The sequence below is a fragment of the Schistocerca americana genome, chromosome 9 (genome assembly GCF_021461395.2).
Source record: "Schistocerca americana isolate TAMUIC-IGC-003095 chromosome 9, iqSchAmer2.1, whole genome shotgun sequence".
Classification (NCBI taxonomy): domain Eukaryota; kingdom Metazoa; phylum Arthropoda; class Insecta; order Orthoptera; family Acrididae; genus Schistocerca; species Schistocerca americana.
Window position 1 is genome coordinate 59,048,060 of NC_060127.1, and position 27,576 is coordinate 59,075,635.

A 27,576-nucleotide genomic window follows, 5' to 3' on the forward strand; every position below is an offset into this window, starting at 1 on the left:
CCTTGCTCTCCCCGCCGGTACTAACCAGTCAACTATCGACATTAATGATACAGAAAGCATTAGAGTCAAACTGCGGTCCGAATCCAAGTGTTTTTGTGACTCGCGGTTCTTTGTCACGTTTTCTAATAATAACACAATCTCGCAACGAAAAGCCGACTCAAGACAGCCAACTATCGTCGAGAGCTTTTTTGTAATAATTATTCCATTCCGTCGTGGCAGGCTGCTATTGCGAACTTATTTTTTTTATAAATGACACGTTGCACCCTTTTGGGGCCTTATCACATTGTGTATAAAAACAAGAAACCAGTCATATAACAACAAACAAGCGAAACTGCATGGTCCTATCTTCCACGAGGACGTAGATAAAATGAAAAAGTAGTATAAACATATGTAAAAACAACAGTATATAAGCCGGCCGGTGTGGCTGAGCGGTTCTAGACGCTTCAGTCTGGAACCGCGCGACCGCTACGGTCGCAGGTTCGAATCCTGCCTCTGGCATGGATGTGTGTGATGTCCTTAGTTAGGTTTAAGTAGTTCTAAGTTCTAGGGGACTGACGACCTCAGATGTTAAGTCTCATAGTGCTCAGAGTCATTTGAACTATTTGAACAGTATATAAAACCCACCCGTCCTCAAGCCATATAAAATGGAAAATGAACTCAACACTAATGGGATATGTAATCCATCTGTCGTAAGAAATAAAATGCAAGGCTGATCTGAACAAAAGAAAAGAAAACAACCATTTTATTGTTATGAATGTAAAGTAAGGTGTCGGAAAAAATTCGTCGGCTATCGTGTGTTACCTTGAACACACCAGCTACTTGCGCCATAGCAGTGCAAAATAGGACAATACTTACAAAATAAACGCGTTATGAGTCACACACACCACGTAGCACGATGTTCGTTTGGCGCGCACACAAATACACTATGCGATCAAACGGGCACCCCCAAAAACAAGCGTTTTTCATATCAGGTGCATTGTGCTGCCACCTACTGCCAAGTACTCCATATCAGCGACCTCAGTAGTCATTAGACGTCGTGAGAGAGCAGAATGGGGCGCTCCGCGGAACTTACAGACTTCGAACGTGGTCAGGCGATTGGGTGTCACTTGTGTACTACGTCTGTATGCGAGATTTCCATACTCCTAAACAGGCCCACTGAGACCGATCTGATAGTGAAGTGGAAACGTGAAGCGACACGCACAGCTCAAAAGCGTACAGGCCGACCTCGTCTGTTGAGTGACAGAGACCGCCGACAGTTGAAGAGGGTCGTAATGTGTAATAGGTATACATCTATGCAGACCATCACACAGGAATTCCAAACTGCATCGGGATCCACTGCAAGTACTATGACAGGCGGCAGATGAGAAAACTTAGATTTCGTGGTCGAGCGGCTGCTGATAAGCCACACATCACGCTGTTAAATGCCAAACGACGCCTCGCTTGGGGTAAGGAGCGTAAACATTGGACGATTGAACAGTGGAAAGAAGTTGTGTGGAGCGACAAATCACAGTACACAGTGTGGCGATCCGATGGCAGTGTGTGGGTATGGCGAATGCATGGTGAACGTCGTCTGCCAGCGTGTGTATTGCCAACAGTAAAATTCGGAGACGCTGGTGTTATGGTGTGGTCGTGTTTTTCATGGAGGGGCTTGCATCCCTTGTTGTTTTGCGTGGCACCATCACAGCACAGGCCTACATTGATGTTTTAAGCACCTTTTTGCATCCCACTGTTGAAGAGCAATTCGGGGATGACGATTGCTTCTTTCAACACGATCGAGCACCTTTTCACAGTTCACGGCCTATGGCGGAGTAGTTACACGACAATAACATCCCTGTAATAGACTGGCCTGCACAGGGATGTTTTGGAACGCCGACTACGTGCCAGGCCTCAACAACCGACATCGATACCTCTCCTCATTGCAGCACTTCGTGAAGAATGGGCTGCCATTCCCCTAGAAACCTTGCAGCACCTGATTGAAAGTATGCCTCCGAGAGTGGAAGTTGTCATCAAGGCTAAGTGTGGGCCATCACCATACTGAATTCCAACATTACCAATGGGGGGCGCCACGAACGTGGAAGTCATTTTCAGCCAGGTGTCCGGATACTTTTGATCACTTACTGTGACGGAACAAGACTCAGACACCGCATTTAGTGTGGCAAGAGGTACCCAGCTAGCGCGCATGATCGGCGAAAGACACGTTTACGAAATACGAAAACTTATAAATGATTATACAAATAAGCAAACCATTGCAACCACATGAAATCAAAAGCACATTAACGTGCCCCTATATAAAACAGAATAAATAGGAAGTCAAATTATTTTATTAAAACTGTCATACGTAGTGAAACAGCTATATTTCAAAGTGCTCGCACAGCGTACGTAAACAAAATCAAAAACTCAAACTTTAAGGCATCAGGAAGAGAGGCCGTCTTAAACATTTCAGGGGGGGGGGGGGGGGGGGGAGGGTGTCTACTGTAATGAAATTCTTTGAAGTTGCCTGTCCTTTTGAATATTTGGAATCACCTCACCAAGCTAGTTTATGCTTGTGGTACCTTCCTCGATGGTTTCTCGCTTCTATTGTCACAGATTTGAATTCTGCTTATCAGGTGACACATTGTACTTTCACCTGGTCTGTCTTCACCTGGCCATTTTGATGCAGTTCAAGTCAAGTCTGTAACAAAAAACACAGGAAAATGATTTCGAGAGCTGATAAACGTTTAATAGGTAAACAAGATTCTTTATCTCGATTAGTTTACGAGTACTGGTGCTTTGAAATGAATGATAGCTGGACCTTATCGAGACTTCATGTTGCTGTAATCGGATACCGTGTGGTGAGCTGTATCGTCAAATACGGCAGAAGCAGGTAGAAGCACCTACCAGCACCGAGTTCATCACTCTACTGACAGCGGCGCTGACGGCTGCAGCAATGGCTGTGAACGTCGTGTACTTGCTCCTCTCTGCGCTCGTGCTAGCTGCTGCGAAGCCGAGAACTACGGGTGAGTGCTGCTATGGCAAAGATCAAATTTCACAGTGAAACGTACCAAAATGATAATTAGTTTACTAGAAAGTTTATACCTTTTGTATTCATTGCCAACCGTTACTCTAACTGCAATTTCATCTCTCTTATTTTCTCACTACTTTCTAACGGCCTGTAACGATTTACCCTCCTCCGTGAATTTATTCATTTATGGCCAACACATTGGCAACGGCCTTGCCGCAGTGGATACACCGGTTCCCGTGAGATCACCAAAGTTAAGCGCTGTCGGACGTGGTCGGAACTTGGATGGGTGACCATCTAGTCTGCCATGCGCTGTTGCCATTTTTCGGGGTGTAATCAGGCTCGTGATGCCAATTTAGGAGCTACTCGACCGAATAGTAGCATGACAATTCGTTCACTGTGATGCGTCTGTGAGCAGTCACCAATTCGTTAACTCCCTGCACATTGTCTGGAGTGTGTGCAGTACGAGGCCTGCCACTGCGAGGACAATCCTCAATATTGCTGTGCCCGCTTTCATCACGTGACCTGCTTGTCCACCGACTAACTGTACTGCGATCGACATCAGCATCTCCGTACACCTTTTTCAACCTCTTGTGGATGTTTCCCACTGTCTCGTTCGGTCAAGAATACCATCATAACGACCGGGAGAGCGGTGTGCTGACCCCATGCCCCTCCTATCCGCATCCTCCTCTGAGGATGACACGGCGGTCGGATGGTCCCGGTAGGTCACTCGTCGCCTGAAGACAGAGTGCTTTCCTGTGGCCAACGTATTAAATTATTCGGAGTAAATAGTTACTAGAGCTCAAGCGATTATTTTAAAGGAACATAAGAAATACTTTTTTTTTGTAATGGCGTTATTCCGAAACGAATCTAGTGAGTGAAAAATAAAGACCAATTTGTAGTTAAAATGTAATATATATGATGACATCTATGGGGTGTTACCGTAAGAGCGTGCAGAAACTGAACTGGGCATAGGGGATGTTCCGCTGAACAATCTGAGGTAGGGAACCTTGGATCGGAGTAGCCAACTTAAGGAGTTAAAAGGAATAAAACCACATTAGTGTGTATTTCATTTTTATTATTATTAGTTGCAAAGCTCCCAGAGTGGAAGACGCTAAGTAAATACGGTTCATTTTCTGTTCTTCTGGTTCTTTTTATTCGCCCACCAGTTTTTCATTGTTTGCAAGAATTTAGCGCTTCTTTCTTCCCTCCATTCTGTTCTGGTTCTTCGGGCTTTTGTCTCTGGTTTAATCTCCCAGTTTTCTACTTTTATTCTAAAACTGTTGCCCGCATCTCGTGGTCGTGCGGTAGCGTTCTCGCTTCCAACGCCCGGGTTCCCGGGTTCGATTCCCGGCGGGGTCAGGGATTTTCTCTGCCTCGTGATGGCTGGGTGTTGTGTGCTGTCCTTAGGTTAGTTAGGTTTAAGTAGTTCTAAGTTCTAGGGGACTGATGACCATAGATGTTAAGTCCCATAGTGCTCAGAGCCATTTGAACCATTTCTAAAACTGTTCCTTACATCTATTTCTTCTTTGGTAAATTTGGCTAATTCCAAGTCTTTTTTAACATTTTGGATCCATTCTTCTCCATTAGCGAGGGAATCTCGGTATTTTACTATTCTTTTTGTTTGACTGTGTTCGGGAAGCCTCATTTGAGGCGTCTTTTCCTCATGTCTGATTCTATGCTAGAATATTCTGCAATTTCGGACGTTTTCTGTAGCCTATACCCATTCTCGGTCCATCTTGGTCCCAAAATTTTCCTAATTATTTTTCTTTCTTCTTTCTTTAGATTTTCTATATCAGTTTTCCTGCTTAGTGCCAAGGTTTCGCAGACGTATAACATTGTTACTGTTTTGTAATTTCTAATTTTGGCATTTAAAGATAAGCATTTTTTATTATAGAAGTTTTGCACTAATCCTAAACCTTTACGAGCTGCTTGTATTATTTCTTGTTGTGCGTATTTTACAGAGATAATCTCCTAGATATTTAAAGTGTGATATTGTGTTAATTTCTCCATATCTGGTTTGTAATTTGAAAATTTCTAAATTTGATGATTTAAACATTGTCTTTTTAAATGATATCTGCAGGCCAACATTCTCTGCGTATTCTTCTAGAGGTTCTATCTGTTTTATACTCATCTCACAAGAATCTGCCGTTATTGTGAGATCGTCCGCAAAGGCCAAGTTGAGAATTCGTTGGTTATTTTTTCTATATCCTTATGAAATTGGTTTCCAGCAATTTTCTTCGTCAAGTTTCTTTTCTCATTCTTCCATGACTCTGACTAGGACTACATTGAACAACAACACCTTGTCTAAACACAGTTTTATCTCGAATGGTTTTGAAAGTTTTCCCATAAATTTCGCTTTGGATGTTGTACTTGTTAATGTTTGCTGAATGATTTTCTGTATTTTCCGATCCAGTCCTTTTTCTTCAAGAATCGTAAATAGTGTGGGTCTGTGGATTGAGTCATAGGCATTTTTGAAGTCGACAAAGACATGTACTGTAGGCTTGCCTAGCATCTTCCTCATTCTTGTGGTTAATTTTAGGTTTAAAATTTGATCTGGGCACGATCTGTTCGGCCTGAAACCAGCTTGGAAATCTGAGATTTTTGGTTTAAGCAGCTGCTGTGCCCTTTCAAGAACACAAGATAGTAATATCTTAAATATGACAGCGAGTATAGAAATTCCTTTGTAATTATTCACATCATGGCTGTCCCCCTTTTTTTAATGTTATTTATTTTTATTTTTGTATTTTTTATTTAAATTAGTTACAGCCACCGGCAAATACCGCCATTGACACAATGAACGTGTCATTTGTAGTGTATCTTACAAAACTTGCTGAAACTGACAGCGATCAACCTCACGCACGCATGACATCGCGAACAAGATTCTGACGCACCCTGACAAACATTTCTGGTGTGTTTCAAATTACTATACAGGCAGCCACAATTGTGGCAACTAATTCCACCTCCGTATCCAATGGGGTCTCATACACAAGTGACTTTAGGTATTCCCACAAGAAATAATCAAGGGTATTCAGGTCAGGTGACCTCACAGACCATGGAACAGGACCTCCCATTGCAATCCAGTGACCAGGAAATAAAGCATCATGACTTCCTAGTAATCAGACTGGTCGTCCTCGTTTCCTTGCAGATAATAAAGAATGTACATGTAAATAAACAGCACAGTACGCGTAAGGTTATGCGCATGTTAGTTGTAAATTAGCTGGAAACCAGTAATGCTAGACAAAGCGGTAGACAAGTTTTCTTCCATATCTCGTTAAGCTGGCTTCTCCGAGCCCAGGTTCCCTACCTCAAACCGTTCAGCATTATCTATGTCCTGAAGCATTTTGCACGCTCTTACGGAAACACTCTGTATGAAAAATTACTACATGTATTGCAATCTGTCTTTATACACCATTTTTGCACTCAGAATTTTCCTATAGAAACATTAGAGAATAACTTGGCGTGTGTCCTGCCGTCTTGTCCCTTCTTTCTTTCAGTGTTTTTTACCTATTCCTCTCCATGAAGAATTCTCACAATTTTTACCTAATCCGTCAACTTAATTTTCCACATCGTTGTGTAATATCACCCGTCTCTGTAACCGAAGTCGCTAACGGATGCTTGTGCCGTGGTACTCGCCTCTGACGTACCCTCGTTCGAAACGTGGTGGTGAAACATATGGACTGCCACTGTTTGTCCGTCAAGGGTAGGAGAGTTGGTGGTGTAAAGTTCTTGACCACCACCCTCTGCGTCAGTGCCTCAGATTTAATACCAAACCTTTCCCTACTGTCTAGTGAAGTGAGGGCGTGTGATTCTGTTGCCAGTGATTTGCCCATCGAATAGGGACGTTAAGCTCAGCTGCACCCTTGAAACTGTTCTAGAAGAGTAGGGTGCGCGCCAGCAACGCGATTCAGCCTCTCCCTTCCCTTGATCCACAGCGACATTAGTCCGACACTACACTGGACAAGCTGTCATCACAGTCATCCACAGGGAACAGATACTTGGCTGATACTTCATAACAGATCGGAGGAAGACAACGGCAAACCACATTCACTGCGACCTTTTCTAAAAAGATTCCTGCATCTGGTCCCCAACATTCATTCCCCCAATATGGGACTTTATTCACTTTGGATAACACCACGTTTCAATTCTCCGTTTTTCCTGTTTCGCCACAGTCTATTAATCACGTAAACTCCCGTGCTTGAGCCCTACGTATCCACTACTTATGATCCATTTTTAATACGAGGGTCACTCCAAAAGGAATGCACACTCTTTTCTTTTTAAATCCATCTTTTATTCTACATGTCTGAAAGTTTTATACAGTATGTAGATACATCCTTTATGAACAATATTTTCATTTCTCCACATAATTTCCATCCCTCTCAACTGCCATATATCAGCTTGGAACCAGCACCTGTATTCTCGCAACGTAAAATTCTGTACCAACCTGTTGCAGCCACTGTTTGGCAGCTTGCACAAGGGAGTCATCATCTTCAAACCTTGTTCCACGAAGAGAGTCTTTCAGTTTCCCAAAGAGATGATAGTCACATGGAGCCAGGTCAGGACTGTAAAGCGGGTGTTTCAGTGTTGTCCATCCGAGTTTTGTGATCGCTTCCATGGTTTTTTGACTGACATGTGACCGTGCATTGTCGTGCAACAGGAAAACATCCTGCTTTTGCCGATGTTGTCGAACACGACTCAGTCGAGCTTGAAGTTTCTTCAGTGTCGTCACATATGCATCAGAATTTATGGTGGTTCCACTTGTCATGATGTCCACAAGCAAGAGTCCTTCGGAATCGAAAAACATTGTAGCAATAACTTTTCGAGCAGAAGGTGTGGTTTTGAATTTTTTTTCTAGGGTGAATTTGCATGATGCCACTCCATTGATTGCCTCTACGTCTCTGGTGAAAAATTATGGAGCCATGTTTCATCACCTGTCACAATTCTTCCAAGAAATTCATCTCCACTATTCTCGTACTGTTTCAAAAGTTCGCTGGATACCGTTTTTCTTGTTTCTTTGTGAGCCAATATCAACATCGTGGGAATCCACCTGGCACAAACCTTTTTTAACGCCAACAGTTTCAGTATTCTGCAAACACTTCCTTCCTCTATCCCAACGTAGCATGACAATTCGTTCACTGTGATGCGTCTGTGAGCAGTCACCAATTCGTTAACTCTCTGCACATTGTCTGGAGTGTGTGCAGTACGAGGCCTGCCACTGCGAGGACAATACTCAATGTTGCCGTGCCCGCTTTCATCACGTAACCTGCTTGTCCACCGAGTAACTGTACTGCGATCGACATCAGCATCTCCATACACCTTTTTCAACCTCTTGTGGATGTTTCCCACTGTCTCGTTTTCACAGCACAGGAATTCTATGACAGCACGTAGCTTATGACGAACGTCAAGTGTAGCAGCCATATTGAAGACATGTTGTGACGGCGCCCCTCACGGGAACACGTTGAACTAAGTTTGAAAACAAGCGGGAAGGACGTATATACACACTGTAAAACTTTCACACATGCACAATGAAAACTGTATTTTACAAAAATAGTGTGTATTTCTTTTGATGTGACCGTCGTACTATAAGAATTCTTCGATGGAGCAGTGCTCTCTTTGCTGTGTTAGTCCCCTCATTTTCATCCGTCGTCCTTTAGTTTGCTTCCAGGGTAGGGGAAGCCTTTTAACTAATAAACTGCGTAGTCCCTAAATTTCATGTTAGCTTTGTTGCCTGTCTCATTTCTTCTGTGCCTCAAATATCTTCACCTTTTTTTGGTTAACCCTGAATCCATATTTTGTGCTTGTAAGACGTTAATTCTAGAGTCCGCCAGAAAAATGTATACACTCTTTGTCAGGCTCTATCGAGATATCGATATTGTCATTCGATTTGAGTTACGAGTGTGTTGTAGTATGGTCTTTGGCTCAACAGATGTTAGTACTTTCATCTCGGTATTGAAAAAACAAGATGGCTGGAACACGCTTGACATTCGAGGAACGAAAATGTATTGTGAAGTGGTTTTCTAAGTTTGGTAATGCCATTGAAGTGCAACGTCAGTGGAGGCGGGAGTTTGAAACAGAACCGCCAAGCCGCCTAACAGTTAAACGCATTATTGACAAGTTTGAATTGCTTGGAATGATTTGTGATATTCAAAGAAGGAAGATGAGGAAGGCAGCGTCCAGCTACAAGTCGTGGTTCCTTGGATCTCGATGTGGAAACGTTTGCTAATTCTCAACAGAAGTCTGCTACGCAATGTGCACATGAAGTGGGGGTTAGCAGTACAAGTGTACCAAAAATTATGAAAGTTTACAAAGCGGAAAGTTTACATTCCACGATTACTGCAAGCGATTAATGATGATCCTGATCGCCTAATGCAGTTTTGCGAATGGTATCAGCAAATGGTAACTGATGACGAACAATTGTGACGAAGGTAGTGTGGACTGACGAGGCACAATTTAAACTTAATTTAACCGTGAATTGGCATAACAGTGTGTACTGGGAACCGAAAAATCCGTATGTTTATGTAGATAAAGCGGTCTATCTACCAGGGGTTCATGTTTGGTATGGACTATCATCTAGAGGCTTAGAAGGAACCTTTTTCTTTGATGCTATTGTCACTGGAGAAGCGTACCTGGAAATCATCAATTTTGCTAGGTATACGTGTGCTTTATGGAGCTGATGAAGAGGTCTTCTACCAACAGGACAGCGCGCCATCACACTACCACCTAGCAGTACGAGCTTTCCTGGATGACAATTTACTGGGGCATTGGACTGGACGAACAGAGCGAATTGAGTTCCCTCCACATTCGTGAGATCTAACACCTATGAACTTTTACTTGTGGGGAATTGTGAAACATAACGTCTATCGACGTAAGCCACGCACGCTGGAGGAACTTCGCCAGGAGGTTACAGCGCCATGTGCAGCGATCTCCACTGTAACTGACTCACGTAGCTGCGGAGACCGCTCGTTGTTCTGTTATGTGTATAGCCAGCCGCCCAAGGTGAACATTTTGAACGTTTAAAGTGACCATGTGCTAAACTGAAGGCCGTACAACATGTGTGTTCAATTCTTAAATGTGAAATAAAAACGTAAGTAATACTTTTCTTTCCTTAAAGCGTGTATAACTTTTATGGCGGACTCTGTATTCAACAGGTGATATAATTCTTGCTCACTTTCACAGAGAACAGGAAACTACTAAGGGTGTCTTATCGTTGCTGTCTTTCACCTCCAACCTTAGTCTAACTTATGAAACTTTCTACTGTTTCATTTCTTGTTTCTTCACTACATAGTTTGAATAGCAAAGAAGACAGACAGCATCCTTGCCTTACTGTTAATGTTGTCGTCTTCAGTTCAAGAACTGATGCAATGCAACTCTACACGCTATACTGTCCTGTCCTATCTTCATATTCACATAACTGCTATAATCTGGATCTTTTTACCAATACCGATTGAGTAATGCGCGATGCGTTTGCGAAACGTTAATTGACGCCGAGCTGTGTGCAAGAATCTCACGCAAAAAGTTGGTCGGTTGATTTGGGGCGGGGACCAATCGGCGAGGTCATTGGTGCCATCGGATTAGGGAGGTAGGGGAAAGGAAGTCGGCCGTGCCCTTTCGAAGGAACCATCCTGGCATTTACCTTAAGCGATTTAGGAAAGTCACGGAAATCAGGATGGCCGGACGCGGGTTTAAACTGTCGTGTTCCCGATGCGAGTCCACTGTGCTAACCACAGCGCCACCTCGCTCGGTCACGGAAAATAAAACGTGTTCTCTTAACAATAGTCTTACAGAATAGAAATCCGCTTCAGTAGCCAGCAATTTTCTGAATTTATTTCGAGACCGGTTTCAAAGCTTAAAGCTTCATCTTATGGTTCAAATGGCTCTAAGCACTACAGGACTTAACATCTGAGGTCATCAGTCCCCTAGACTCAGAACTACTGAAACCTAACTAACCTAAGGACATCACACACACATCCATGCCCGAGGCAGGATTCCAACCTGCGACTGTAGCGGTCGCGCGGTCCCAGACTGAAGCGCCTAAAGTTCTAGGGGACTGATGACCTCAGAAGTTAACTTCCATCGCGCCCAGAGCCATTTGAACCCTATTCGGCCTCAGTTGCATTATGTCGGCGACTGCTGCGCAGACACTGTCTCCACGTACGCGTACGCTATAATTACTCTACCACGCAAACGTTTGGGGTTACACTTGAGACGTTCCCGGAGAGGTCCACTGGGGGCCGAACCGCACAATAACCCTGGGTTCGGTGTGGGGCGGCGGTGGGGTGGGTGGACTGCTGTGGCCTGTTGTGGGGTTGTGAACCACTGAGGGTTAAGGCGGGACGAAGCCTCTCTGTCGTTTATAGGTCCCCATTTTAACACACAAATACACACCACTAACTACAAATGTAGCTTTCGCTTTTGTATGTCAGTCCCACAACACTTGTATGTTGCTAGCCCCTCCTCTTGTTCACATTGGCAGCAAATGAAGATGAAGATTTAGGCTTCGAAACAGGTCGTGGAATAAATTAAGAAAATTACTGGCAATTGAAGAAAATTTTTATTATATATGATCCTCAGCTGTGGAGGTTCGCCTGATCAAATATACTGTCTTGATAACAGTAAGACGATTAGTGAAATATATGGGGATGTAGTAGAAGAGACGAGCCAACAGCCTTGCCGCAGTGGTAACACCGGTTCCCGTCAGATCACCGAAGTTAAGCACTGTCGGGCTGGGCTAGCACTTGGATGGGCGACCATCCGGTATGCCGAGCGCTGTTGGCAAGCGGGGTGCATTCAGCCCTTGTGAGGCAAATTGAGGAGCTACTCAACTGAGGAGTAGCGGCTCCGATCTCGGAAACTGACATACAGCTAGGAGAGCGGTGTGCTGGCCACATGCCCCTCCATATCCGCATCCAGTGATGCCTGTGGGCTGAGGATGACATGGCAGCCTGTCGGTACCTTTGGGCCTTCATGGCCTGTGCGGGAGGAGAGTTTAAGTAGAAGAGACGCAGCGTTGAGAAACTGAATGGAGAGAATTGCGCTCCCTGGTCGTATCAAATTACAACGATTCTATTATATTGTGATTCGTGGGCTATACAGGGCGAGTCAAAAGTCCTTGGACACCTTCATAAGTTGGAAGATAAGAGGGAAAGTTGAAATGTGATGATGGGAACATAGATTTGACGTGGGGCCGTAACTTTTGGAGTGAATGTTATTTATGGCCGCCATCTTGAAATCCGCCATTTTGGATTCAAGTAAGTTTTTTTATGGGAGGGGTGTGTGTATGACCCATTAAATGACACTCACGAGCTCTGCAATTTAGTGGTGTAATTTGTTTTTGTCTATCTTGTGTAGTTTAGAGGTTATTAATGTTCAAATTTGGGAAATTACCTTCATACCGACTGCTACAAGACATGTTCTACCTGTTGTCCATCCCATGCAATGCACAACTGTAGTCGCCGCAACCACATTAATAACTTCTAAACTTTACAAGATAGACAAAAAACAAATTACACCACACAATTCCAGAGCTCAAGCGAGTGTTATTTGATGTGTCATACACCCCCTTTCCCATAAAAAAATGACGTGAATCCAAATTGGCGGATTTCAAGATCGCGGCCATGAATTACATTCACTCAAAAGCTGCGGCCCCACGCCAAACCTATGTTGCCATAATCACATTTCAATTTTCCCTTTAATCTTCCAACTTATGAAGGTGTCCAAGGACTTTTGACTCGCCCTGTATTTCGGTCTGGTGGGACAGAATCTGTTGAAGATGGATCAGTCGTGAGGGCAAGCAAAAACTCTGCTTATCCATGTGCAATGAGCAACAAATGCAAACGCGGAATTTGACAAGTCCAAAAACAGTATGGGATGTATAGTATTTTGTGCACTCGTCTAATATAAGGTGCCTAGGAAGCTGTCTTCTCAAGTGGCTAGACAACAAGCAGATTATACTAATGGAAAAAGTTAAACTGACAATACTTAACTTCGCGTATTCACAAAAGTGTGTCGCAAGCAAATGCCGACATGCAAATAATCTATGCCCTTCGGTATATACAATTTCAGTGCAAGTAAAACAATTAAGTTCATAAGTCACTGCTGTGGCGGTAGTATACGGGCTATGAGGCGCAACGCTTATATTCTCTTCGTGTAGAGGCCTGTCCTGTCGTGGTGACGCCCTAGTCAGCGTGCTATTGGCTGGCGTCGTCTCACAGCCCTCTCTGCTCTTCCATCGTCGGGCCGGCGCTTGTCGTCACGCCGGGACAGCAAGAATATAAAAAAATTTGCGACGCAAGGGATACGACAATTTGCACTGTGTAACTGAGACGGGTGTTACATCCGCCAAAAATTAAGAAATGTGAATCTACGAAAAATTGTGTAGGACTAATATACGAAACTGCAATGCATGCAGCAAACATTAGTGACGAAATCGAAGATGGAGATATAGCAGTGAGTATTCTTTATTGGCTTGTAGACGAATGGGATTCAGTAGTGACAGGTTTGTGGAATTTTCCAGATAATGACTTTAACTGTGCTACGATTAACAGTCGTTTGCATGCTGAAGATGCCAGACGTCACGAATACAATGAAAATAGACATTCAGGAGAGTCATTCAAAGCCAATACCAGTATTGAAAGGTGCCTAGGAACGTCGCTTAGGAAACAATGTGTCAAAGGACAAGAACAAGCGAAGAAAGAAGCATCGTGAAAATGTACTTTTGTTTCCTACAATTCCACAACGAAATTCTGTCTCGAAATCTGGCAGGAAGACCAAACAGATTCTGGTCATACATAAAGCACACCAGTGGCAAGACGCAATCAATACCTTCACTGCGCGATAACAACGGTGAAGTCACTGATGACAGTGTCACTAAAGCAGAGATATTAAACACTGTTTTTTGAAACTTCTTCACCAAAGAAGACGAAGTACATATTCCTGAATTCCAATCAAGAAGTACTGCCAAGAAGAGAAAAAAATGGTTCAAATGGCTCTGAGCACTATGGGACATAACGTTTAAGGTCAGCTGTCCCCTACTCTTAGAACTACTTAAACCTGGCTAACCTAAGGACATTACACACATCCACGCCTGAGGTAGGATTCGAACCTGCGACCGTTGCGGTCACGCGGTTCCAAACTGAAGGGCCTAGAAACGCTCGGCCACAGCGGCCGGCACCAAGATGAGAAACATAAAAGTAGATTTCCTCGGCGTAACAAAGCAGCTTAAATAGCTTAATAAAGCGAAGGCCTCCGGTCCAGAATGTATACCGGTCAGCTTCCTCTGAGAGTATGCCGATACAATAGCTCCATGTTTAACATACTCAACAGCTAGCTCACAGAAAGATCCGTGCCTAAAGACTGGAAAATTGCTCAATTCACACCAATACCCATATCAGTAACGTCGATTTGCTGTAGCGTTTTGGAACGTACACTGTATTCGAACATTATGAAGTACTACCGTTCTTGCGGAACACAACTAGCATGGTTAGTTTCCGATATCATTCCGAGGGGAGCGGGAGGTGTGGGGGGAAGGGGAGTTAAGCAACTGGGAAAGAGCTCCTTTACTTATTCCATTTTTGTGACGTGACTGGATTGTTAAAAACCTCGAAAAAAGTTTGATCTGATATTTTTCTCTTCTTCAGTGGTGTATGCAATATCGTCTTTCAATGAAGATTAATGTGTGTAGTACGCCCGGTTTATACTATTCCAGCTATATGCAGTGCATACAAATAAAAATCGGAGTCCGTCAGAGACTGAAAATACTTTTCACATGCAAGTCATGTTTATTATAAACACCTCAAAAAGTTTTGTGTCACCTTGGTTCCGAGACTTCCGGAACCTGTACAGAAAATTGGAATAGAGATCAACATAAACATCCTTTCCGCCCTTTGTTTTTGCTCATGAAAAGCACACATTCCATGTAGTATCACCATACAGCGAGACATTCAGAGGTGGTGGTCCACATTGCTGTACACACCGGTACTTCTAATGAATAGTAGCACGTCCACTTGCATTGATACATGCCCGTATTCGTCGTGGCATATTATCCACAAGTTCATCAAGGCACTGTTGGTCCAGATTGTCCCATACCTCAACGGTGATTCAGCGTAGATCCCTCAAAGTGGTTGGTGGGTCACGTCGTTCATAAACAGCTATTTTCAATCTATCCCAGACATGTCCGATAGGGATCATGTCTGGAGAACAAGCTGGCCACTTTAGTCGACTGATGTCGTTATCCTGAAGGAAGTCTTTCACAAGATGTGTACTGTGGGGGCGAAAATAATGGTCCATGAAGACGAATGCCGATATGGTTGCACTATCGGTCGGAGGATGGCATTCACGTATCGTACAGCCGCTACAGCGCCTTCCATGACCACCAGCAGCGTACGTCGACTCCACATAATGCCACCCCAAAACAGCAGGGAATCTCCACCTTGCTGCACTCGCTGGACAGTGTGTCTAAGGCGTTGAGTCTGACCAGGTTGCCTCCAAACACGTCTGGTTGAGGGCATATGCGACACGCATCGGTGAAGAGAACGTGATGCCAATCCTGAGCTGTCCATTTGGCATGTTGTTGGGCCCATGTGCACCGCGCTGCATGGTGTCGTGGTTGCAAAGATGGAAGTCGCCATGGACGTTGGGAGTGAAGTTGCGGATCATGCAGCCTATTGCGCACGGTTTGAGTCGTAACACGACGCCCTGTGGCTGCACGAAAAGCGTTACTCAACATGGTGGCGTTGCTGTCAGGGTTCCTCCGAGCCATAATCGGTAGATAGAGGTCATTCTCTGCAATAGTAGCCCTTGGGCGGCCTGAGCGAGGCATCTCATCGACAGCCGGCCGGTGTGGCTGATGTGTTCTAGGCGCTTCAGTCTGGAACCGCGCGACCGCTACGGTCGCAGGTTCGAATCGTGCCTCGGGCATGGATGTGTGTGATGTCCTTAGGTCAGTTAGGTTTAAGTAGTTCTAAGTTCTAGGGGATTCATGACCTCAGAAGTTAAGTCCCATAGTGCTCAGAGCCATTTGATCCATTTGAACCATCTCATCGACAGTTCATATCTGTCTGTATCTCTTCAGTGTCCGAACATCATCGCTTTGGTTCACTCCGAGACGCCTAGACACTTCTCTTATTGAGAGCTACTAGTGGCACAAAGTAACAATGCGGACGCGATCGAACCTCGGAGGAGGAGGAGGAGATTAGTGTTTAACGTCCCGTCGACAACGAGGTCATTAGAGACGGAGCGCAAGCTCGGGTGATGGAAGGATGGGGAAGGAAATCGGCCGTGCCCTTTCAATGGAACCATCCCGGCATTTGCCTGAAGCGATTTAGGGAAATCACGGAAAACCAAAATCAGGATGGCCGGAGACGGGATTGAACCGTCGTCCTCCCGAATGCGAGCGAACCTCGGTATTGACCGTCTAGGCATGGTTCGACTACAGACAACACGAGCCGTATACCACCTTCCCGGTGGAATCACTTGAACTGATCGGCTCTCGGACCCCCTCCGTCTAAGAGGCGCTGCGCATGAATGGCTGTTTTCATTTTTGTTCAGGTTTAGTGACATCTCTGAACAGTCAAAGGGATTGTGTCTGTTATACAATATCCACAGTTAACGTCTATCTGCAGGAGTTCTGGGAATTGGGGTGATCCAAAGCTTTTTTGTTGTGTGTATGTTGATTTAACATTGTTTACTTCAGAACAGAGGGGCTAAAAAGTACAAAAACAAAAATAACTATAAATTTCTGCAATGAAAACTGAACAGAATGTTGTTGTTACATATGTCAAACGATAGCGTCTGAGTAGAGGAGTGCAAATGTGTGAACATATTTAGTTAGAGCAATACATTCAATCTAGTATTATTTAAAATGTCAAATTTTTGGTAAAACTTGACATCAAATTTCCCGGCATATTAAAACTGTGTGCCAGACCGAGACTCGAACTCGGGACCTTTGACTTTCGCGGGCAAGTGCTCTACCAACTGAGCTACCCAAGCACGACTCACGCCGCGTCCTCACAGCTTTGCTTCCGCCAGTACCTCGTTTCCTACCTTCCAAACTTTACAGAAGCTCTCCTGCGAACGTTGCAGGAACATCACTCCTGAAAGAAAGGTTACTGTGGTGACGTGGCACTCCGCTACAGAGTGAAAATCTCGTTCTGGAAACTTGACATCAGATTGGAAGTTTTCTGCTGTGATTCTCATGAGGTGCTTCAGTTGCTTCAAAATTCCCCTTTAAAGAAAAATAAATTAATATTTTCAAAAAGTGAAACACCAAGATCGAGAAATTCATTCCACCGATTAGTGAGATGACACTAACACAAATGATTTGCATAAAAGACGTGTACGTGCACTGTCACTGTGGAAATTCAGTGCAAAGTAGTGCCACAGTGTGCTACAGTCAGAGCCCCCAGAGCTCGTGGCGTGGAATAAAAGAGGGCGTGAATACACAGCTGGGGATTACTCTGTCACGCAGCTTTCACGTGCACCCACAAAGAATCAACTGTGACTGCAGGAGTAGTTCAACGAGCAACTTGGCGACCGACCAGTCCCCAGAGATGTTCAGAAAGCGACATGTCAGGCTTACATGCACGCCAGGGGAGCAGTGGCACCCGTCAGGGTTCAAAGAAGGCTTGCACATTCCTCGCCAAATGCGGACGTGCGTTGTCTTGCTGAAATATGACTTTTGAAACAGCCTGCAGGAGGGGTAGTGGCGCGGGCTGTAAGGCCTAACTGATCTAGCGATAACTGTCCAGATTGCCCTCGAGATGTAGGAGCGATATCACGTTATAGGTAATGGCGCCACACTTTCTCCTCTATGCTGCTTTGATCATACAGTTTGTCCTCATGTGTTCACCACGGTGGCGTTGGAGATATGTGGCTATCCCTGTAGAACAATTTGAAGCAGAACTTGTACGAAAATGCTACATTTTGTCCACCCAGCACGCCAGAGTCGGCTGTCACATGTCCATTGCCACCTGCAGCGTTGATGGGTTCTGGTGAATGGAAACCGCCACAATGGGATACGTGCCACCAGTCGAGCATACAGAAGACGGTGTTGTAGTGCTCCAACGTCGCTCCAAAACTGTGGATGAAGCTGTGCTGTCCATTACGACCAAGTGGACAAGATGGCGGTCATCTCGCGCTGTGATCACACTGTGTCGTCCAGTACCCTCTGGGAGCTGTGTACGGCCCTCTTGCTGCCATTGGTTCCACATCCGCCTCATTGTTGAAGCAGGGTGCCCTGTACGAGCCGAAATGTCGAGGAACGTTGGACATACCTCCTGGAGACCATTCTGCACCATTTGGACACACTGACATGCGGATGTTACACCCTGTTTTGTCACCGTGGTGTAGCGCCACTTCCTTACACACTTCCACTTCGTCTGACGATCCGCACCGACTGAGCGATGCGTAACGCTGGCCTGTCCAGCCACACAAAAGATGGCGTTGTTGTGCCCATGTGCACGCCACCTCTCTGCCATGTGAATCATTTATTGTAATTCCGCTGATCTGCACATCCTCGTATCACGGCACTGAGCCGCGGTCGGAGAGCGTTGATGCCGTATTTCTTTTTGGGCAACTTATCGCCATCGAGTGGCGTCTTATTCCTCCCTCAGTTACCATCTGTACGAGTTGCTCACTTGCCTCTGTCAGTGCCAGCAGCGGCGGTTATTAGTACTGGTGCTGCTATAACTTCCTTTGTGTGGCAGTTATATTTCCTCGTCATGGTGTGTGTGGCAGTTGGTCGGTTGCGGCAGAGCAGCGAGGAAGTCTCTGTGGCGTGAGGTCAGGCCGGGGCCGCTGGCGGCGGCGTGCACGCGCGGCCGGAGTTGTGTGGCACTAGCTGCGGGAACTGCTAAGTTCATCGCCCACCACACCTGCATACATGAGTTGAGTAATCGGTGAACATGTCATGAAAGCTCAACAGTTGTGACATCTCTTCGTTAACTGCCAGTTGTTGCATCCTGGGCTGTCCCCGCAAACAGCAAAACGATGGTGTTTTGGAGTCGGAAAAATTTTGCAGTCGGCTTTCTGTATGGTGTTTAACCTTTGAAATGATTATAATCTATTAGCGAAGTGCATCAGCGGTATCTTCTGCCTTGTGGCCGTTAACGTTCCGGTTACCTGCCCTGGTCGTTAGCGCAGTTTTGTGGCAGTGTGGTTTCCTCACAGTGTTGATGCTGTCCAGCAAGCCGTGTAGATCGACAGTTTGGTGTTGTTCTCCTTTCCTCTATGAGTGTTTATTCTGCCTTGACTGTCTTTATATGCCAATTATTAAGACATAATCCTGCTGCGATCCTTGTCTTCACTGGTACCATTGGTTGTCGTGCTGCTGTTCGGGTGGAAGGGAATTGATTAGGCGGTTGGTTCGTTCGTCAGTCGTCTGTAGGTCGTGCTGCAACCCGATTGTTTACTGTTAGACTTGGCTGTCTGTCTCACCTAAACTGTGGTTAGAGTTTCCTCCCCAGGCCGACCCTTGGAACACTTCTGAGCACCACTATTTGTTGTTTGTGATTGTCATTTTATTTTGTCACAGGTACTGTACCAGGCCTTCAGCCGTCTTTTAATATTGTCTGTTTTATGTTTAATATATGGCCACCAGCCGAAATTCATAACAACTTTAAGATTAGGCCTTCAGCCGTGTTTCATTTACAATTCTTGTTGCTCTGTATTTAGGCTTTAATATGTAAATCCTTGTCTGTAACATTTCTCTTTAATTATTTTGAATTCTTGAAGCGGCCTTCAGCCGTGTTATGTAGATGTTTATCTTCAGGTTGTCTTTAATTATTCTTGAGTAATTGCTTGGGCCTTCAGCAGACAAATTACTTAAGATGTTTTTCTGTTGCACTGTGTAAAGGCTTATTCTTAAAGTCTCTCTTTTATTATGTAAAGAAATTTTTTTAATTGGTCTTTCAACCGAAAAATTAACTTGAAGTTTCCTTAATATAGCCATTAGCCGGAAGATATTGTAATTTTACTTAAGTAAAGCCTTCACCCGTTACTCTAAATCCTGGTCTTTTAAAAGCAATCATTTAAACTTATTCTGGAGAAGTTACTTGGGTCGTGAATTGATCTTTGTTGTTTTAAAAAGACTGCGTTGGTTTAAGGAATAACGTTGTGTGTGTCTTGTATAACTAACAGTAATTGACCTTTGACCCTTTCCACAACCTCATCCATTCTGTCCGGCGAAACCAAGATTTCAGGCATGTTCCAAACCTTTGCTTCCGAGTGTTCCACTTTTTGCAAACTGTAGTGTACGTTATGCAGGGTGATTTTGTTTAATGGTGAAAAACTGCAGAAAACGATTCCCAAGAGGATAAGAGGCAAAAACGTTCATGTGGATGTATGGACAGAAATGGTGTCTATGCTACAGCAGAGACGCCACAGATCACCATGTATCTTATTTTCTCTGAACCCCACAATCTGTGAGGAGTCGTGGACGTCCGACCATTTCGCATATAGTGGTAGTTTCACTGTTCTTCCGTCTCTTTGCTTAAATGCTAACGACAGCAGCACGTGAACATTCGATCAGCTTCGCCGTTTTTGAGATACATGTTCACAGGCCCTGCGTAACAATAATCTGCCCTTGTCGAAGTAGCTTATCTCAGTGGATTTCCCCGTTTGCAGCCCATATCTCCAATAGAGTTATCCACCTTCCGTGTCTGACCCGCTTACATACTGTTGTTACCACGTCACGTGACCGCAACGCCACCAGGTGCCATCCAGCGCCGCGGTGGGCAGTGGCGTAATGTTTTGGCCGATCAGTGCATGTCGTCGAGGACTCTGACGGCACTGTGTATGGTCCTCTTCTCTCCACTGATTCCAACTACACCTCACTGTTCAAGCACCATGCCCTGTACCTGCCGGAAAGTGACAGAATGAGAGACCCACCACCTGGAGAACTAACATTATGCCGCGTTGAAACGCAGTCAGCATCCCCATAGCCCACCCTGTGATGTTGGTGAGGCATAGCGGCACATGAGTACACGTTTCCACACCCTGTACGATGACTACGCCTGTCCACAGTCGCTGCTGGGTTTACGTGCACGCTACCTGTCCGCCATTTAAATCACTTGCTATGATTCTGCTGTTTTATCATGGCATGTTGCAGACCTTCGCTTCTCAGTGTTCCACTTTTCGCAAGCAGTAGTGTAAGTGTGAGAAAATGAACTGAGCAATGGCCTCACCTCAAACCTGTCGGAATTAGTTGCTGGAAGGTGTACCCAAAACTGACCATGTTATGTGACTACGAATATGACGTGCTTTGTCGCTTTATATTTGTTGGTAATGCTGGATATAATTTCTAAAAGGTAAATCGAAAGTGACAAGAAGGACCACACTGTAAGATCTGACAGAGCGAGTATAAGCAAGTACACTCATGCTCATAAATTAAGGATACTTGCAGAATGTGGTTCCACACAATGTGGCACTACACAAAACTGGCGCTAATAGGGAACACACACCACACAGACCTGTAAGTCTACGGTGTTGGTTATAAGTTGGAAAAACCGTCCCGAAACACAAGTGCTACAAAACGCCACTGTTTCCTGCCCATGTACCCCGACATCAATGTGGGATACGTTCACTATGCACACGTACACAGGCCGCACAATGGGTTGGCATACTCTGGATCAGGTGGTCGAGCAGCTGCTGGGGTAGAGCCTCCCATTCTTGCACCAGTGCCTGTCGGAGCTGCTGAAGTGTCCTAGGGGTTTAAAGACGTGCAGCGATACGTCGACCGAGAGCATCCCAGACGTGCTCGATGGAGTTTAGGTCTGGAGAACAGGCAAGCCACTAGATTCGCCTGATATCTTCTGTTTCAAGGTAATCCTCCGCGTTGGACGCTCGGTGGGGCCGTGCGTTATCATCCATCAGGAGGAGGGTGGGACACACTACACCCCTGAAAAGGCGGACATACTGGTGCAAAGTGACGTCCTGATGCACCTGACCTGTTACAGTTCCTCTGTCAAGGGCATGTGGGGGTGTACGTGCACCAATCAATGTTCCACCCCACACCATCACACCACGACCACCATTCAGGTCCCATTCAAGGACATTAAGGGATTGGTATCTGGTTGCTGGTTCACGCCAGATGAAAACCCGGCGAGGATCTCTGTTCAGACTGTACCTGGACTCGTCCGTGAACGTAACCCGCGACCCAATGACAATGTACTGTGTTCTTCACACCAGGCTTTACGGGCTCTCCTGTGACCAGGAGTCAGTGGAACGCACCTTGCAGGTCTCCGGGCAAATAAACCAGGCCTGCTGAGTCGTCTGTAGACTGTGTGTCTGGAGACACCTGTTCCAGTGGCTGCGGTAAGGTCCCGAGCAAGGCTACCTGCAGTACTTCGTAGCCGTCTGCAGGCACTGATGGTGAGATATCGGTCTTCTTGTGGTGTTGTACACTGTGGACGTCCCGTACTGTAGCGCCTGGACACGTTTCCTGTCTGCTGGAATCGTTGCCATAATCTTGAGATCACACTTTGTGGCACACTGAGAGCCCGTGCTACGACCTGCTGTGTTTGACCAGCCTCCATTCGTCCTAGTATTCTACCCCTCATAACGTCATCAATATGTGTTCTTTGAATCATTTTCAACACACAATTGAAACGTCTGAAAACGTCTGCACACTTACTCGCTGCACCGTAGTCTGACACGGGCCACCTCTGCGTGGACTGCTGCCAGCGCCACCGTGCGACGACAGCAGGTCAAATGCACCGCATGGCCATACCTCGAGGTGATTTAAACTCGCAAACCGCCCACCAGAGCGTTGTTTCACCATGTATCAGCATTATCCTTAATTTATGTGCATGGGTGTATAATCAAACTAAATGGTGGAGAAAAGTACGGATAGTTTCAGTTTTATGTTGTAAGCAAAAGAGGCTGCTATCTTAGACTACAACCATATTTTACTACATGAAAGTTTTGGCTATGGTGGACAAACAGACTTCCGTCTAAAGGCTCCCGTAAACGATCAAACATTTTGTCAAACTTAACTATGCTTGCCAAATATTTGACAGTTCACGGTGCAGTTTGACGTGTTTGTCAACGGTAGATGTTGCTTGACGTATTTGAGAGAAATTTTGATTGACAAAATGTTTGACAAGATGGCGGACGTTGTTTGTCTTTACGGTTCGCAGCATATGTTTAGTGAAAAATTGTTTTCATACGATTTATCTCACTGTATTGTGGGTTTCCACTACTATCAAAAAAACTACGAGCAAGTATGAAAACTAAATAATACTGATAATTACCAAAATAATAAAGGTAACACATCTTCATCAGCCATGTATTACCCACCAAGAGGTTATGAACAAAATCAATATTTTACACATACAGTGACATACAAGCGGAGTGGAATGAAACAAAAGATATCGAAGTTCTCTGGTTCCCCGACTTGACTGCAGTATACAAGGAAACACGCGATTTTTAGTTGGTTGTCGATCTTTTTGTGAAGTTAGATCGACAGCCAACTAAAAATTGGGTGTTTTCTTATATATTGCAGTAAAGCCAATGAAATGAAGCAGAATCTCACACATCGACAACATCACATAGGAATGGCATAAGAAACACAAAAAAACCGCTTGAAAATGGGATCATTCCACGAAACGCGTCGTGCGATAAATAAAATAAAGAAAATCGCGACTGGAAGCAGATGAGTTATTTATAAACAAACCTATTGTTTTTCACAGTCGAAGGCTTTCAGAATCATTTATAATGTATCAAATATGTATAAATATGTATAAATTTTCGCATGCTTGTTTCTTTCTCAATGTGAGGGCGAAATAACGTTGGACACGTTATTACACGTTTCACTGCCCATCCGCATGAAGTTGAATTAATCATCAGGTTCTGAGTGAAACATTTGTAAAATTTGTAAATTTGTGGTAAGATCTTATGGGACCAAACTGCTTAGGTCATCGGTCCCTAAGCTTACACACTACTTAAACTAACTTACGCTATGGACAACACACACACACACACACACACACACACACACACACACACACACACACACACACCTACGCCCGAGGGAGGACTCGAACCTCCGACGGGGGAAGCCGCGCGGACCGTGACAAGCATACACCTTATAGCCGTCTCACTCACATACCTGTTCGGAATAGAGCAGTGGTGAGGGAAGCCGCAGAACTCAGCCGGCTCGACTGCGGTCGGAGACCGCGAGCGCGCTGCAGAACCGGAAGTGTTGCCCGGGCCTCCTGTATAGCAGTAAATCGGTTGCAAACTATTTTAAACATGTCGTAGACTGATGAAAAGAGCAGAGAAGCGAACGAAATCGACGCACGGCGTCTCGCCTTGTTTCAGACGCGCGGAGCCCACCCGAAAGGAGAAACGCCCGCGTCGTGGACGGCTACGACGCGGGGGTGGGCCAGTTCCCGCACCAGGCCCTCGTCCTCTGCGACGGGTCGTCCATCTGCGGCGGGGCGCTCATCACCCGGACCGCCGTCCTGACCAGGGCGCGCTGCATCGACTAGTGAGTCGCAGCACCTGCTGCGGGGCCAGCTGTGCAGCGTGTGCACACGGGAACGTGGCTCACAGGGGGAGTGGGGGCGTTACTGCAGCTGTATAGTAGTCAGGGTGTCACGTGTTGCAGTTTAACAAACTGTTGTTTCCACTATTGTGATAAATCTCATATTTCAACATTCCACCTTTGTTTTATATGATTGGCGGTAACATCAAGAGCTGCAATGGCAACTCCACTGATAAATGCAGAAGAGAGAGTGGATAGGTGGAAAAAGTGCGAGGGTCAGTCAAATGAAAACCTTACATATTTTTTAAATATTACACTCCTGGAAATTGAAATAAGAACACCGTGAATTCATTGTCCCAGGAAGGGGAAACTTTATTGACACATTCCTGGGGTCAGATACATCACATGATCACACTGACAGAACCACAGGCACATAGACACAGGCAACAGAGCATGCACAATGTCGGCACTAGTACAGTGTATATCCACCTTTCGCAGCAATGCAGGCTGCTATTCTCCCATGGAGACGATCGTAGAGATGCTGGATGTAGTCCTGTGGAACGGCTTGCCATGCCATTTCCACCTGGCGCCTCAGTTGGACCAGCATTCGTGCTGGACTTACAGACCGCGTGAGACGACGCTTCATCCAGTCCCAAACATGCTCAATGGGGGACAGATCCGGAGATCTTGCTGGCCAGGGTAGTTGACTTACACCTTCTAGAGCACGTTGGGTGGCACGGGATACATGCGGACGTGCATTGTCCTGTTGGAACAGCAAGTTCCCTTGCCGGTCTAGGAATGGTAGAACGATGGGTTCGATGACGGTTTGGATGTACCGTGCACTATTCAGTGTCCCCTCGACGATCACCAGTGGTGTACGGCCAGTGTAGGAGATCGCTACCCACACCATGATGCCGGGTGTTCGCCCTGTGTGCCTCGGTCGTATGGAGTCCTGATTGTGGCGCTCACCTGCACGGCGTCAAACACGCATACGACCATCATTGGCACCAAGGCAGAAGCGACTCTCATCGCTGAAGACGACACGTCTCCATTCGTCCCTCCATTCACGCCTGTCGCGACACCACTGGAGGCGGGCTGCACGATGTTGGGGCGTGAGCGGAAGACGGTCTAACGGTGTGCGGGACCGTAGCCCAGCTTCATGGAGACGGTTGCGAATGGTCCTTGCCGATACCCCAGGAGCAACAGTGTCCCTAATTTGCTGGGAAGTGGCGGTGCGGTCCCCTACGGCACTGCGTAGGATCCTACGGTCTTGGCGTGCATCCGTACGTCGCTGCGGTCCGGTCCCAGGTCGACGGGCACGTGCACCTTCCGCCGACCACTGGCGACAACATCGATGTACTGTGGAGACCTCACGCCCCACGTGTTGAGCAATTCGGCGGTACGTCCACCCGGCCTCCCGCATGCCCACTATACGCCCTCGCTCAAAGTCCGTCAACTGCACATACGGTTCACGTCCACGCTGTCGCGGCATGCTACCAGTGTTAAAGACTGCGATGGAGCTCCGTATGCCACGGCAAACTGGCTGACACTGACGGCGGCGGTGCACAAATGCTGCGCAGCTAGCGCCATTCGACGGCCAACACCGCGGTTCCTGGTGTGTCCGCTGTGCCGTGCGTGTGATCATTGCTTGTACAGCCCTCTCGCAGTGTCCGGAGCAAGTATGGTGGGTCTGACACACCGGTGTCAATGTGTTCTTTTTTCTTTTCCAGGAGTGTATATACTGTGCAGAAGTGGTACAAAGCTGTATCACTTTTCAACATAATCTCCCCCACGATCAATGCAAGTCCTCCAGTGCATAAATTCCTTTAGAAAGAAATTCTTTTGGTAGTCCGCGCAACCGCTAATGCACCGCGTGGCGTACCTCTTCATCAGAACGGAACTTCTTTCCTCCCATTGCGTCTTTGAGTGGTCCAAACATATCGGAATCAGTTGGAGCAAGGTCTGGTGAGTATGGTGGATGAGGAAGACACTCAAAATGCAGGTCTGTGATTGTTGCAACTGTTGTACGGGCAGTGTGGGGCCTTGCGTTGTCATGTTGCAAAAGGACACCTGCTGACAGCAATCCACGTCGCTTTGGTTTGATTGTAGGCCGCAGATGATTTTTTAGGTTCAAATGGCTCGGAGCACTATGGGACTTAACATCTGAGGTCATCAGTCCCCTATAACTTAGAACTACTTAAACCTAACTAACCTAAGCACATCACACACATCCATGCCCAAGGCAGGATTCGAACCTGCGACCGTAGCGGTTGCGCAGTTCCAGACTGTAGCGCCTAGAACCGCTCGGCCACACCGGCCGGCGATTTTTTAGGAGATGTGTGTATGATGCACTGGTGACAGTGGTCCCTCCAGGCATGTAATGCTCCAAAATGGCGCCTTTCCCCTCCCAAAAGAGAGTCAGCATAACCTTCCCTGTTGATGGTTCTGTTCGAAAGGTCTTTGGTTTTGGTGATGATGAATGGCGCCATTCCTTGCTCGCTCTCTTCGTTTCCGGCTGGTGGAAGTGAACCCAGGTTTCGTCCCCAGTAACGATTCTTGCAAGGAAGCCATCACCTTCTCGTTCAAAGCGCCGAAGAAGTTCTTCACAAGCATCAACACGTCGTTCTCTCATTTCAGGAGTCACGTGCCGTGGTATGTTGCAGACACTTTGTGAAACTGGAGCACATCATGCACAATGTGGTGTGCTGACCCATGACTAATCTGTACACATGCTGCAATGTCATTCAGTGTCACTCGGCGGTTTTCCTTCACTATGGCTTCAACTGCTGCAATGTTCTGTAAAGTCACAACTCGTTGTAACTGACCTGGACGAGGAGCATCTTCCACTGAAGTTACACCATTTGCGAACTTCTTACTCCATTCGTAGACTTGCTGCTGTGACAACCATGCGTGACCGTACCAAACCTTCATTTGTCGATGAATTTCAGTAGGTTTCATATCTTCACTACGCAAAATCGGAATAAAAGAACGCTGTTCTTCCCTGGTGCAAGTCGCAAGTGGGGCGGCCATCTTTATACTGATACTGCGACGGTATGTGTGCATCTGCATTATGTTGCCACCTACAGGCCATTCTGCA

The 27,576-nt window shown here is 45.9% G+C and overlaps 1 protein-coding gene and 2 pseudogenes across 1 annotated transcript in view; all 3 read left to right on the forward strand.

Moving 5' to 3' along the window:
- The first annotated feature begins 2,926 nt into the window (after nt 1-2,926).
- The window catches only part of LOC124550629 (brachyurin-like), an 80,628-nt gene continuing 55,978 nt past the window's right edge, over nt 2,927-27,576 (forward strand). The window contains exons 1-2 of the mRNA XM_047125352.1: nt 2,927-2,996; nt 24,314-24,482. Coding sequence (XP_046981308.1) covers nt 2,927-2,996; nt 24,314-24,482 — 239 coding nt within the window. The remainder of the gene's footprint in view (nt 2,997-24,313; nt 24,483-27,576) is intronic.
- On the forward strand, nt 3,202-3,319 carry LOC124551410 (annotated as a pseudogene).
- On the forward strand, nt 11,656-11,773 carry LOC124551638 (annotated as a pseudogene).